The 12,100-nt window shown below is 52.2% G+C and overlaps 1 protein-coding gene across 2 annotated transcripts in view; it reads left to right on the top strand.

The window, feature by feature from the left end:
• The first annotated feature begins 5,514 nt into the window (after nucleotides 1-5,514).
• The window catches only part of PDPK1 (3-phosphoinositide dependent protein kinase 1), a 64,989-nt gene continuing 58,403 nt past the window's right edge, over nucleotides 5,515-12,100 (top strand). Inside the window, exon 1 of one of the 2 annotated variants that reach the window (XM_025275071.3) lies at nucleotides 5,515-5,695. In XM_025275071.3, coding sequence (XP_025130856.1) covers nucleotides 5,672-5,695 — 24 coding nt within the window. In that variant the 5' untranslated portion in view covers nucleotides 5,515-5,671. Of the gene's footprint in view, nucleotides 5,696-5,905; nucleotides 6,200-12,100 lie in introns of those variants that run through there. The other variant, XM_044936159.2, reaches the window with a different exon arrangement.

Below are 12,100 nucleotides of genomic sequence, written 5' to 3'. Positions count from 1 at the left end.
TGTGCTTCCCAGCCCTCTCCCAGGTTGGTTACTGTCACCCTCCTGCCCCTCCCCGGGCAAGATGACCTCACAATGTCAGGCCAAGCCACTGCACTCTTGGCCTGAGGTCACCCTCGAGCCGGCCAGGGACAGAGGCTCTGCCCAGGGAAGGGAGCAGGGGGCCGTTTCTCTCCTCTAGCTGGGGCGCCTATGAACTGTGCCAGGCCAGGTGAGTCCATCTGCCCTCCCGCCCACTGTCCTGGGATGGGCAGCCAGAGGCATCCATGGAGTGGGTGCCCGGCCTCTCCCCAGGTGAGAAGAGCAGCCTGGCCTGACCTGGGCTCTGCACGCTAGTTGCCTTTCTGCCCTGTGAAGACTGAGAATTGTCCTGTGTTCTTCTCTCACCTTCCCCTCCCTGCCCTGCCCCTGCTGCCTCTCAGTGCCCCTCACCCCTGCCCCTGAGTCTGGCTGGGCTCAATCCTCCCCATCTGCTCTCCAGTGGGCTCTAGTGTTGACCACAGACTTTTCCCTCAAGCTTTGTTCCCCTCCCTGTTTCTCTTTCAATAACTCAAGATCACCATGGCCACGGTTTGGTGTCATAGACTCTAATTAAAAAAAAAAAATCTAAGACTCCATATTCTGCAGCTTGCTTCTTTGCCCTTGTGCCTAGTTTCCATGTTAGGGCTTTGCCTTGTGCTTTTCAGCAGCTGAGCTGCAGAAAATTCAGGATGAGTGTACATAATTTACTGCTCTCTCAATAAATATTTTTGTGTGTTTTTTTTAAATTTAGCTTTTCTGCTTTTTGCTTTGTAATATAGCCATGTGGTCACAGACATCCTCACACAGCTTTACATTCATGGGTGAAAGCTTCTTAGAATTTCCACGAAGAAGATACACCATTTTATTAATCTTTTAAAAAATAATTTTATATTTTTCTTTCTTCTTCATTTTATTAATTATTTGCCTCAATGTTTAAGAGCCCAATTAGTCCTAGAAAGGCTGGAAATGAGAAACAGCAGCAACCCGCCCCCCCCCTCCCCCACACAACTCTCTCTCTAGCCACGTTCCATTTACCGCTGGTTCTTCCGGGAAGTATTCTGTTATATATGTCCATCTTTCTATATAATATCTTTGTACTTTACGACTTGCTTTATCGGTTGTGGTCATTAGCTGCTGCCTTTCTGTTAAAAGAGGGAAGGATTCAGCTGTCTCATACCCTCCTTCCTCTCCAGGTCCTGCCAGGGTGCAGTAGAGTAATTACCAGTTGAATCAATGCATCTGTGTTATGCATCTGAGTAGCTATCACTTAGGGCTGAAATGAGCAAGCAGCCTCCTGAACTTCCGATGGTGCTTCCTTTCTGGTATGGCTGTTTTTCTGAAGTTTTCCTCATCCATCTGTCAATTTCTTTGTTCACTTTTGTTTTTTAAGAAGCCACCTTGTGTGGAAGGATCATTTTCCTTTTTTTTTAATCTTTAAAAATTATTATCCTTTGTTTATTGTTGGCTGTACTGGGTCTTTGATACTGCGCGCGGGCTTTCTCTAGTTGCGGTGAACAGGGACTGCTTTTCCTTGCGGTGCACGGGCTTGTCATGGCAGTGACTTCTCTCGTCACAGACCACGGGCTCAGTGGCCGTGCAGCGTGGGGGATCTTCCCGGACCAGGGTTCATACCCAAGTCCCCTGCATTGGCAGGCGAGTTCTTAAACACTGGACCACCAGGGAAGTCCCTTAATTAATTTTTTTCCTTAATTAAATTTTTTACATGGTGAAATCTCTCACAGAAGCTATCATTTTCAGTATTTTGGGGCAGCCTTCTGTAGCCTGTTCTCCTTATGTCTGAGGATTCTTGGGACTTTTCCCCATTATCCATTTCAAATTGCACCATCTCCCTGGGTACTCCTGAGGCCCCACTTAGTTGATTTTTTTCTCCCCCACAGCACTTATCTTCTAACATCCCATAAGATTTGCTTATTTATGATGCTTGCTGCCCTCCTTGGCCCCCTCCACACACACTGTCTGCCCTTCACCGGTGGTATCAGAGTACCACGAGGGCAGAGATTTTTGCTTTTTGTTCACCGATGTCTAGCATACTGCTTTGCATGGAGAAGAGGTGCAGTGCATGCTTGTTGAATGGACAGTCTCTGGGACTCCCCTTCGTGGTCCTCCTATGTGCTTACTTCCTCATTTGGCAGAGCTCATCCTTCAGTAACTTTCTGAGAAAGGGTGCTTGTGAGATAGATATTTTCAGACTTCTATAGTTATGTGTATATTGACACGCACATTTAGCGTAGAGTCTGCAAATTTCTTCACATGTAGTTCAGTCGCTCAGTTGTGTCTGACTCTTTGTGACCTCATGGACTGCATCCATCACCAACTCCTAGAGCTTGCTCAAACTCATGTCCCTTGAGTCATTGATGCCATCCAACCATATCATCCTCTTTCATCCCCTTCTCCTCCTGCCTTCAATTTTTCCCAGAGTCAAAGTCTTTTCCAGTGAGTCAGTTCTTCACATCAGATGGCCAAAGTACTGGAGTTTCAGCTTCAGCATCAGTCCTTCCAGTGAATATTCAGGACTGATCTCCTTTAGGATTGACTGGTTGGATCTCCTTGCAATCCAAGGGACTCGCAAGAGTCTTCTCCAACACCACAGTTCAAAAGCATCAGTTTTTTAGCACTCAGCTTTCTTTATGGTCCAACTCTCACATCCATACATGACTACTGGAAAAACCATGGTTTTGATTAGATGGACCTTTGTTGGCAAAGTAATGTCTCTGCTTTTTAATATGCTGTCTAAGATGGTCATAGCTTTTCTTCCAAGGAGCAAGCGTTTTTTAATTTCATGGCTGCAGTCACCATCTGCAGTGATTTTGGAGCCCCCCAAAATAAAGTCTGACACTGTTTCCATTGTTTACCCATCTATTTGCTATGAAGTGAGGGGAGCAGATGCTTCATGTGTAAGATGGTAATAAATATTGAGTCTCTCCAGGTTGTTCTTAGAACTAAGATAAAATGGTTAGAATTCTTTGAGGACAAGGTATTAGTTTGTGAAGATTGAAGTATGTATAAAATAAGGGTTGTTGAGGCAGCTGAGTCCAGTGACTGAGAGCAGGGTGTCAGTGTAGGTCGGGCTCATTCTGAGTCCTGTGCTCTGTAACCTAATAACTCTATGACCAAGAGTAACCAAGTTACTGAAGCCTTGGCTTCCTTGTGTAAAGAATGATCATAGTACCTGTTGTTTATGGGGCAAAATCCGATACACCACTCTGAATATACAGTAGGTGTGATTGATGTAGATACTGTTGGATGTAGCTTGGCATGGGAATAAGAGCAGTGTCTACCTTGGACTTGCCTTTGTGTCCCCTGAGGGTTACAGTACCTGGAGTGGGGTGCTGCTGCTGCTAAGTCACTTCAGTCGTGTCCAACTCTGTGCGACCCCGTAGACGGCAGCCCACCAGGCTCACCGGTCCCTGGGATTCTCCAGGCAAGAACACTGGAGTGGGTTGCCATTTCCTTCTCCAATGCGTGAAAGTGAAAAGTGAAAGTGAAGTCGCTCAGTCATGTCCAACTCTTAGCGACCCCATGGACAGCAGCCTACCAGGCTCCTCCGCCCATGGTGTTTTCCAGGCAAGAGTACTGGAGTGGGTTGCCATTGCCTTCTCCGTGGAGTAGGGTAACAAAGAGCCATTTACAGCAAAAGTCCTGGGAAGGATACCAGTGTTTTGACCCCCATTTCCATCTGCTAAGAATTTATCTTAAGGAAAGAAGTAAGGGTGTGTCCAGATTGATCTATAGGGCCTTGTTCATGACATAAAAGTCTGGGAACCACTTCAGTATCAGGTGTGAGCTTGATCAGTATCATAGATTTGGGGCTTATTAGGTGGATCGGTGGTAAACAATCTGCCTGCAATGCAGGAGACACTGGAGATGTGTGCAAATTGCTCTTTTTTTTAACAACTCCGCTGAGTTGGGAAGATCCTCTGGAGGAGGAAATGACAACCCACTGCAGTATTCTTGCCTTGAGAATCCCATGGACGGAGGAGCCCGGGGGGTTACAGTCCACGGGGTCACAGAGAGTCGGTCATGACTGACCGGCTGAGCACGGAGGCATAGACTCTAGTCTTCCTCTGGTGGAATCCTCTTTAGCTCTTACAGCTGAGGAAGATAGATATCCCAAGAGCCAGACAGGATACAGGAGGGTACATTGTTAAGTGAAAAAAGTGAGTGTCAGAACAGCAGGAGCCTTCTGAGGGATGGAGGTTACATTTGCCTTTTTACTGGTTATTTATTATTTAAATTTATTTTTGGCTGTGCCATGAAGTTTCTGGGATCTTAGTTCTCTGACCTGGAATCGAACCCCAGGCTAGTGGTAGAGAAAGCTTTTAACCACTAGACCACCAGGGAAGTCCCTCCCTATTGGTTTTTTAAGGTTTGTAAATAGAGGACTGGATGCCTGGACAAATAGAAGTCATATAGTCTAATTGTCAAACCACAGCCTCTGGCATGTGAATATCAAGATTCTGGGTCTGGTGATAACAAAACTCAGGGAAAGCTACAGAGTTATACTATGCCTCAGCTTCCTCATCTGAGAAGTGAGACAACAGTAGCTGGATGCTTGTTCTGAGTAAATGAGATTAGACATGAACATTCCTTACTGAGAGTAAGCACCGCTGCTCAATGATTAATTCTGGCCAGTGAGATTAGGGGTTCACTTATCTTACTGTTACTTCTCTTTATTGTCTAAAGGGTTGTTGTTGTTTTTTTTTAATTAAGTGAAGATATATTTCTTCTAGAAACAGAAAAAAGATTTTTATATATAAATATATATTTATTTTAAAGATAAACTATGCAAACCTTCAGGTAACAAGGTGATTCTAATTTTTTTTTGAACTAACATCATCTTAGAACAACAACGTGAATGTACTGAATGCCACTGAACTCTAATCTGGTTAAGGTCTTAAATTTTACCACAATTAGAACAATAATACCACCGTCATCATCAACAATAACAACTACAAAAAAGTTAAAAGCAGAGAAGGAAGTCCTGAGGTAGTCCCTGGGACTCTCAGCGGAGATGAGATGGGACGGTTTTCTGCCTTACAGCTGCGGCTTTAGAGCCTCGTTTTGCTTCCGTGAACACTTCTCTGTTTTGCAACTAGTGAAGTTGCTTCTCTCGGTGTTTACTCAGAGCCCCGCTTCCGAGTCCGCGCCGTGCGGCTGCACCCCAGCCGCCGCGCCTGGGGCGTGACCTTGGCCGCCGCGTCCCCGCCCAGGCGAGCCTCAGTTTCCCGGTCCCGGAGCGAGGATGACAGCTCGCCGGGTCCGCGCGCAGCCCCGCCCCGCAGCCCGCGGATTGGCTTTCGTGGGGTCGCCCCCCCGCACAGGGGCGGGGCCGGGCCGCTCCCGCCTGCCAGGCCCTATCCCGGAAATGCGGCTCGGGGGCGCCGGCCGGGCTGGCCCGGACCGTGGCAGAGCGACGGCGAGGGCGGCCAATGGGCGCAGGCGGCGGCGGCGGCCCGGCGGAAGTCCCGCCCGGCGTCGCGCGGGGGCGGGGCGGCGCCGGGGGCGGCGGGCCGCGGGGCGGGCGCAGGATGAGGGCGGCCATTGCTGGGGCTCCGCCGCGGGGAGGAGGACGCTGAGGAGGCGCCGAGCCGCGCAGCGCTGCGGGGGAGGCGCCCGTGCCGACGCGGGGCCCATGGCCAGGACCACCAGCCAGCTGGTGAGTGCGCGGCTGCCGCCTGGGCGCGCCGGCCCGTCACCCCGCTGAGCGCGGCGGTCGCCGGGGCCCGGCAAGGCGGGGCGGCCCCGCGGTCCCGGGGGCCGGGCGGCGCCTCTTCACCTGCGGCAAGCGGCTGGGCCAGCGACCGCGGGCGCCGTCGGGGCGTCGCTCGGCCGCCCGGCGAATCCCGGGCCCGCCTGAGGCGGGCGCTGGCCGGCGGGGGCACTGACAGGCGCGCGCAGGGCGGGGGAGGCCGGGGAGGTGTCACCGGCCCGCCGCGGTGGAAGTGCTTGGAAAGTTTGTTTTCGGCGCGGCGCGGCCTGTAGCCCAGCCTCCGGGGTTACCTGTCGGACCGTCTGCGGAGAAGCCGCCCTGGGCCTTCACCTGGGACCGGTCCCTGTGCCTCCGCTCGCCGCCGAAGCGGGATGTGCGAGTTCTTGCCCGGAGCACCTGATGCTCGGGCCCTTCCGAATTCCCGGTTGGGATGGAGTCCGATGCACTCGGGTGCGCTCCTTTCCCGGCCCCGCGGGGCGGCGTGTGGGTGCTTTGCGTGCCTTTGGGCTCCACTCCGGCACCGGAGTGATGGGATGCCTCTGGGAGGCCAGGCTTGAACCCACCGCCGCGGGCTGGTGAGCGTGACCGGGCGGAGAGATTTTAGGGGGAAGGAAACGAAGAAGCGCTTGTTGGGTTAAATGTGTTGGTAAATGTATCGCTAGTGCTTCTGTGTTTTCTGTCTGTTGCTAAAAGTACCCCTACTGTGTTTATGTTTGTCCTCGCTTAAGTTCGGGAGTCTTGGGAAGACGGTTTAAGGATTTATACCTTGTATGCAATTGTGAAGTGAGTGCTGGATGAAGGTCTAGACTGCTTACAAAATCGGGTTCAAAAGGCGAATCCCTCCAATAGAGGAAGACCCAAGAAATTGACTCGACTCCTTATTTTTCTTATTTCTGCATTAGTGGCTGTTAATCATTTTGATGGGTCATGGACCCTTTAAAAACTCAGGGCTTTTCCGAATTTTGTAATTACTTCGGGAGGTTCTTGAACCTTCTGCCGCTGGTCCGTGGACTGGAGAATTCTGCTTTGTAGAGATGGGTGATAAGCTGAAGTGTGAGAGGAGGAAGACCTGGGCAGGGGAGACAAACGGTGAAAGGCGAGGGGATGTTTCTGACTCTTGCAACATGTATGGCCGTGCCCTGGGGGGCCTGGACTACCGTGCAAAAAACACCAACTAGGCTGCTTGGCGGCCCTCAGTGGTGGCTGGGGCTGACAGATTGTGGAAGTTTGTGCGACGAACTTTCGCACAGAGATGCTGTGGCAATGCAAGGTGTGCGCTCCGACGGCCTCCAGGGGAAGAGGAAAAGAGCGTGTCATCTCATGGTCTCGGTAGTTCCACGTGACGGACACTTGACATGTGGAGGTTTCTGTGCAGAAGGCAGCTTTTTCGTACAAAAACGCTGAAATCCAGTGAGAAGAAATGGGTTCCAAAAGAAAGAATGGACGTTCCCATCAGGAAGTGAGAGGAGCGAGGCTTTCATGTTCTCATCAGCTAGATTTTCCCCACCTGTCTGGGAGAACACGCCATGTTTCCCATCAGTAGTGGCAGAGATGCCCCCAATAGTGGGTTTTTTGTCTGAGGACAGATGGATTTGCGCTGTTCAAGTGAGTTTGCACCTGGATTTTTATGGTGGCACTTTATGAGAAGCCCCCCACCTGATTATTTTCCTGTTTCTTTACATGTGTACAGCCAGCGGGGCAGCAGAATGAGTGGGGAGGTCTGGAAACGGCCCAGCCCGGTTTGATACTAAGGTGGGCCGGAAGCTGTCGGACCCGGGTGTCGAGCTCTTACTTTAAGGCGGGCCCTTTGCCAGATAGTCCTCCTCGTGCTGCTGGGCTTCCATCAACAGTGTTCTGAGGTCAGTGTTGCTCCCATTTTACAGGTGTGAAAGCTTCAGTTTCCACAGTGCAGAGAGGTTGAGTACCCATCCGATAGAGTGCAGTTTGAACCCATGTCTGACTGATGGCAGAGGCCTGGGCGCCACCCTGCCTGCCCCTCCTGGGAGTGGTGCCCTGAGAGGGGCCGCAGCCTGCTGTCTGCGGAAGTCCTCAGTGCCACTGCCCAGGACATGTTTCTGGGGGCTGTGCGTGTCCTCAGACTGCTGTGTACGAGGCAGGAGGGACATCCTCTCCTAGACGGACAGAACACTTAGTTATTTCTCTAGGCAGATGGCTGAACTCTGTGACCCCTGGAACTCGTTTCAGCCTCTTGCCGTCAGAAAGCCGCTGTTTGGAAAGAGGCTCTGGTCCCTCCTTATTTGAGGGCGGTTTTCTGAATGGTGAGCTTGGGAATCTTCCCTTGGTGAGAAGCTGCAGTGATGTTGTTAAGGTGAAACTGTTGGCTGGGGAGAGTGGTCCCGCGCACGCCAGGGTGGCTTTTGCAGGGTGGTTGTGTGTGTGGGCGGGTGTGGGGAAGGCTGGCAGCACGGAAAGAAGTGGGCTCTGGCTCTCGCGCGCCCTTGTGCGTAGCTTCTCCTCGTGCGGCACGTGCAGAGCGATGCTCCCCACCCTGCCGCGCTCACCGAGTCCAGTCCAGAGCTGGCAGGTGGGGGCCCTGTACTCACGTACTCAGGAAGGGTGGACTTGCAGGTTTGCCCCCCTCCTCTGACATGTGTTTAGTAAGAAGGACTGCAGCGCAGCTTAGAGCAGTACAGGCTTTGAAGAGAGGCTTTGGGCTGCTCCCCAAGGCAGGACCGGGCCTCTGGGCTGCCTGTAGCAGCGGTGTGGGGAGGAGGAAGAGGCAGCTCTTGGGTGGGCCCCATTTTCAGCCTGTGCCCTCCCCCACTGACCCACCCAGTGGTGGGTTTGGGTGTGTGGAGGGCAAGTGTGTTACGAATTGGGAAGTGGTGCAGAAGGGAGGGGGTGAACAAGGTCGGTGCCTTCCAGCTGGTGGTGTAAGGAGAGCCTCCACGGGCCCTACACTTTGCCCCTTCCTGAGGGGGAGCTTCTGTGGATGTGGACTTTGATGGAGTCCCACGTGATGCTTCACTTCTGTGACTACAGAGCGAGGAGCCACTGCTGAGGAGCGCTTGATGCAGAAATGACTCCCTCAGCAGGTGCGGGGGTGGGGCCAGCGTGTGCGTGCTCTATGCCTGCCCTTGTGAGGACAGCTGGCCATAGGGGTGCGGAGCACAGTTGTTTTGAAGGCGGGTTCAAAGGGCAGATCAGCAGGGAGGAAGTGCTGGTGTGGAAACTGTAGATTGGGACATGTATCGTTAAGGCCTTTTCAGTAATGCATTCTTCTCTAACTGGGTTGCATTCCTGTTCCCTGTGATACCAGACCCTTTAGAAAATTATTTGAATATTGAGAGCTAGTTGTGTATCCAGTCTGTATACCAGTCAACAGGCAGAGTGCATTTTTCTCAAGAGCAGTAGGGGACCTGTTTTGATGATGATGTCTTAAAAAGAGAGAGGTCTGTTGGGTTCATGGTGGTTCTTGGGGGTCTGTTTTCGGTGCTTGGTGCTGGTTGTGTTTGTATAGTTGTACAAAGTCTGGTTCTGTTCTCTTGATCTAGAAAATCTTAATAATTTAAACTGATGTTTTTACTCCAAGAAATCCCAAGTCGTTTTGAATGTGTCGAGAGAGAGTTCACTGTAAAGGATTTACATTTGTGGGCTTCAGATCTCTTATCAGAGCAACTGGTTCAGGCGTCTGTCTACATAGTTGGATCACACGTGGGCTCACAGAAGCGAGGACTGACCGCACCGCAAGCTCTGCGCAAGAAGAGGCACAGACCTGACCTTCGGGCTGGCACCTGGGTGCACAGCCATTTGGAGTGTGGTCGAGGGCCTGATGAAGGGGGCGCAGAGCTCCTGGCGGCCCAGTGACCTCCTCTGTCCTACAGATGGGACTGTGTGTCCGCTGTACCAGCCACGTGCAGCCTTCAGAATATTTACAGGTGTGGTTTGAAGGTATGTCTGGAGGTCCGCGTCTTCTGCCTGTTTGTGGAGCGGGTGGCAGGTCTGCCCACGCTGGAGAGGGCTGATGAGAGGCTGTGTGTGTGTGTGTGTATCTCTCGGCAGTATTGCAGTCAGAATTCATCCGGCTAAAAGCTTATTTAACAATGAATTCATTGTTAAAGTCTCATTCTTCAACCTGTTCTTTTTTGGAATTAATTTTAGCGCAGCAGGAGTTGTATCTCAAAGTGACAGCCGAATATTGGATGCTGTCAAGAAAGGTTGATAAGATTCGCCGGGAGGCTTGGAGCCTCATTGAGGTTCTCCTTAAGTGCCTTGGAAAGCTGTGGGGCTTGGAGTTCACTTTTCTGTCCCCGCCCAACCCCCGGATGCTGTGAGGTTGGGAGGGTCAGGCCGCAGGGGACCCGGAGAACTACCACTGCAGGGGGAGACCTTGTCTGAGCGTGGAGGTCGGTGCCTGTGGACACCCTCCCGCGGTGAAGGAAGGACTCCATGGCGGGCCGTGCTGCTCTCCCACCTGGTGGTGCTGGAAATGCAGACACACTCTCTTCTTCATTCTCCCTTTTCTGGTGAGGAAGTGGGGGGATGCTGGGGCTCCCCGAATTCTGATGCTCCTGTGCCTTCCCTCGCCTCTCTCACCCATCACTTAGCTCTCCTCCACGCCAGTCCCCACCGTGTGGCTCTGTCCCAGGCAGGTTCAGGATCTCCGACCTCCAGGCTCTCCTCTCCAGTTCTCTTGGCCTGAAGAGATCCCCCTCAGGGGAAACATCCCTCCCTGCACCCGCCCTCCCCCGCCCCGCTCTGAAGCCTTTTCTAGCCAATCAGGTTCTCTGTGCCCCTTCCTGCCCTTGGTCTGCATCAGCTCTGACTACATGTGCCATGTTCTGTTTCTCTGGAATGGGTGTGTATAGCTCTTGTTAAACGTGTCTCCCTGAACTTGGAGTCTCTAGCTGGTTTCTGTTACTCTTTCTCACGCTTTTCTCTTCATGGTTTTCATCCCTGTCGTAGTTGTCACAAGCCTGTCTGTCTGACCGTTGCTGTTTATTAACAAAGACATCTCTGAATCCTGCATGTTTGTTCTGACTCCCTGTGTTCAGAGCTGAACGTGTTTGAGGGGCAGAGGGTCTCACCGTAGTCTGTTGCTTAACACGAAAGCTTTCCAAACAAGAAGTCAGATGGTTAAAAGCATGGTCCCACGTTCCATTTCTTCATTGTGTAAGGGAATGTAATTCAGAAAGGGAATATATATACATTATACTTCGTTCTTTATACATACTGTACCACCTACCTGAGCCTTGAAAGGTTGTATTTCAAAGCCGTTGGTTCTGTTTTATCCTACAGCCCCTCCCGGGAAGTTTGCTGATCAAATGCTGGGTGAAATCTGGGTGAGTGAGGAGTCAGGGTCAAGTGTGCGGTGCTCTGGGCTGAGGCTCGCCACGTTGGCACTGCTGCCCTGCTCTGGACCACTGTCCTCACTGGTCAGACCTTGAGTGTCTAGCCTGGAGAAGTGCCAGCGTTGGCGAGGTGGACCCTGACTGCAGGTCAGGGCATCCCTAGCGGATTCTCGGACCAGACGCCAAGCTGCTTTCCCCCCTTGCCAGAAGCAGCCACACTGTGCTGTGGTCCCTCTGGCACACCTCTCTGCTGCTTTGGGGCAGGTCGGAGGGAGCGTTTCCCAGCCCTGGGCTCTGCTCTGTTTCCAGGAGTGCCCTGTCCCAAGAGGAGCACGTGCTCCGTGGGTGCCTGCGGCCCTGGGTGTGAGGGCCTCCACCTTCCTGAGACAGCTGTGTGCTGGCGGTCCTGGGGGAAGCCAGCACTCTGTGTCCAAGCAGCCTGCTGCCTTCGGGTTTCCTGCTGGGCACCTGTGTGCGGCCATGCGGTGACTGAGTGTGACTGAGCGAGCCAGCAGCTTGGAAGGAGGGCGGCGGTGGACGGGCACTTGAGACCCCAGCGTGTGCCCACTCTGGCTGCGTGCAGAGCATCTCCTTCGGGAAGTGATGGAAACAGCCCAGTCTCTGGGAAAACTGCCCGAACACTGGCTCTGCTCAGGCACGTTGTCAGGAAGGTCTGATCCGCAGCGGCTGGGGCCGGGGGAAGCAGGTAAGTTACAAGCTCAGCAGCTGGATCACTGCTGTTTCTGGGGTCTTGTCAGTTTGTGACCTTGAGCTCTTAGCTGTTCGATTTTCCTCTCCGAGTGGCCTGTGACTTAACCTGGACCGGAGGCTCTTCCTTCATTGCAGGGTCTCAGGCGCTCAGCTTGCGCTGCCTTCTTTTCCCATTGTTAACTCATTTTTTCTTTCTGCAGTTTGGCGTTTTTCTTTCAGGGTTTTTTCAGAATTACAGTCTACTGATTGTATGTACATAGCTGGTTATTATCAGATACACAGTTTTAAAAATTGCATCTAAATATAGATTATATTTGTGAACCTATTT

Source organism: Bubalus bubalis, chromosome 24 (assembly GCF_019923935.1).
Source record: "Bubalus bubalis isolate 160015118507 breed Murrah chromosome 24, NDDB_SH_1, whole genome shotgun sequence".
NCBI classification, from domain to species: Eukaryota; Metazoa; Chordata; class Mammalia; order Artiodactyla; family Bovidae; genus Bubalus; species Bubalus bubalis.
The sequence above is the reverse complement of the archived record's forward strand: the minus strand, read 5'-3'. Positions and strand labels throughout refer to the sequence as shown.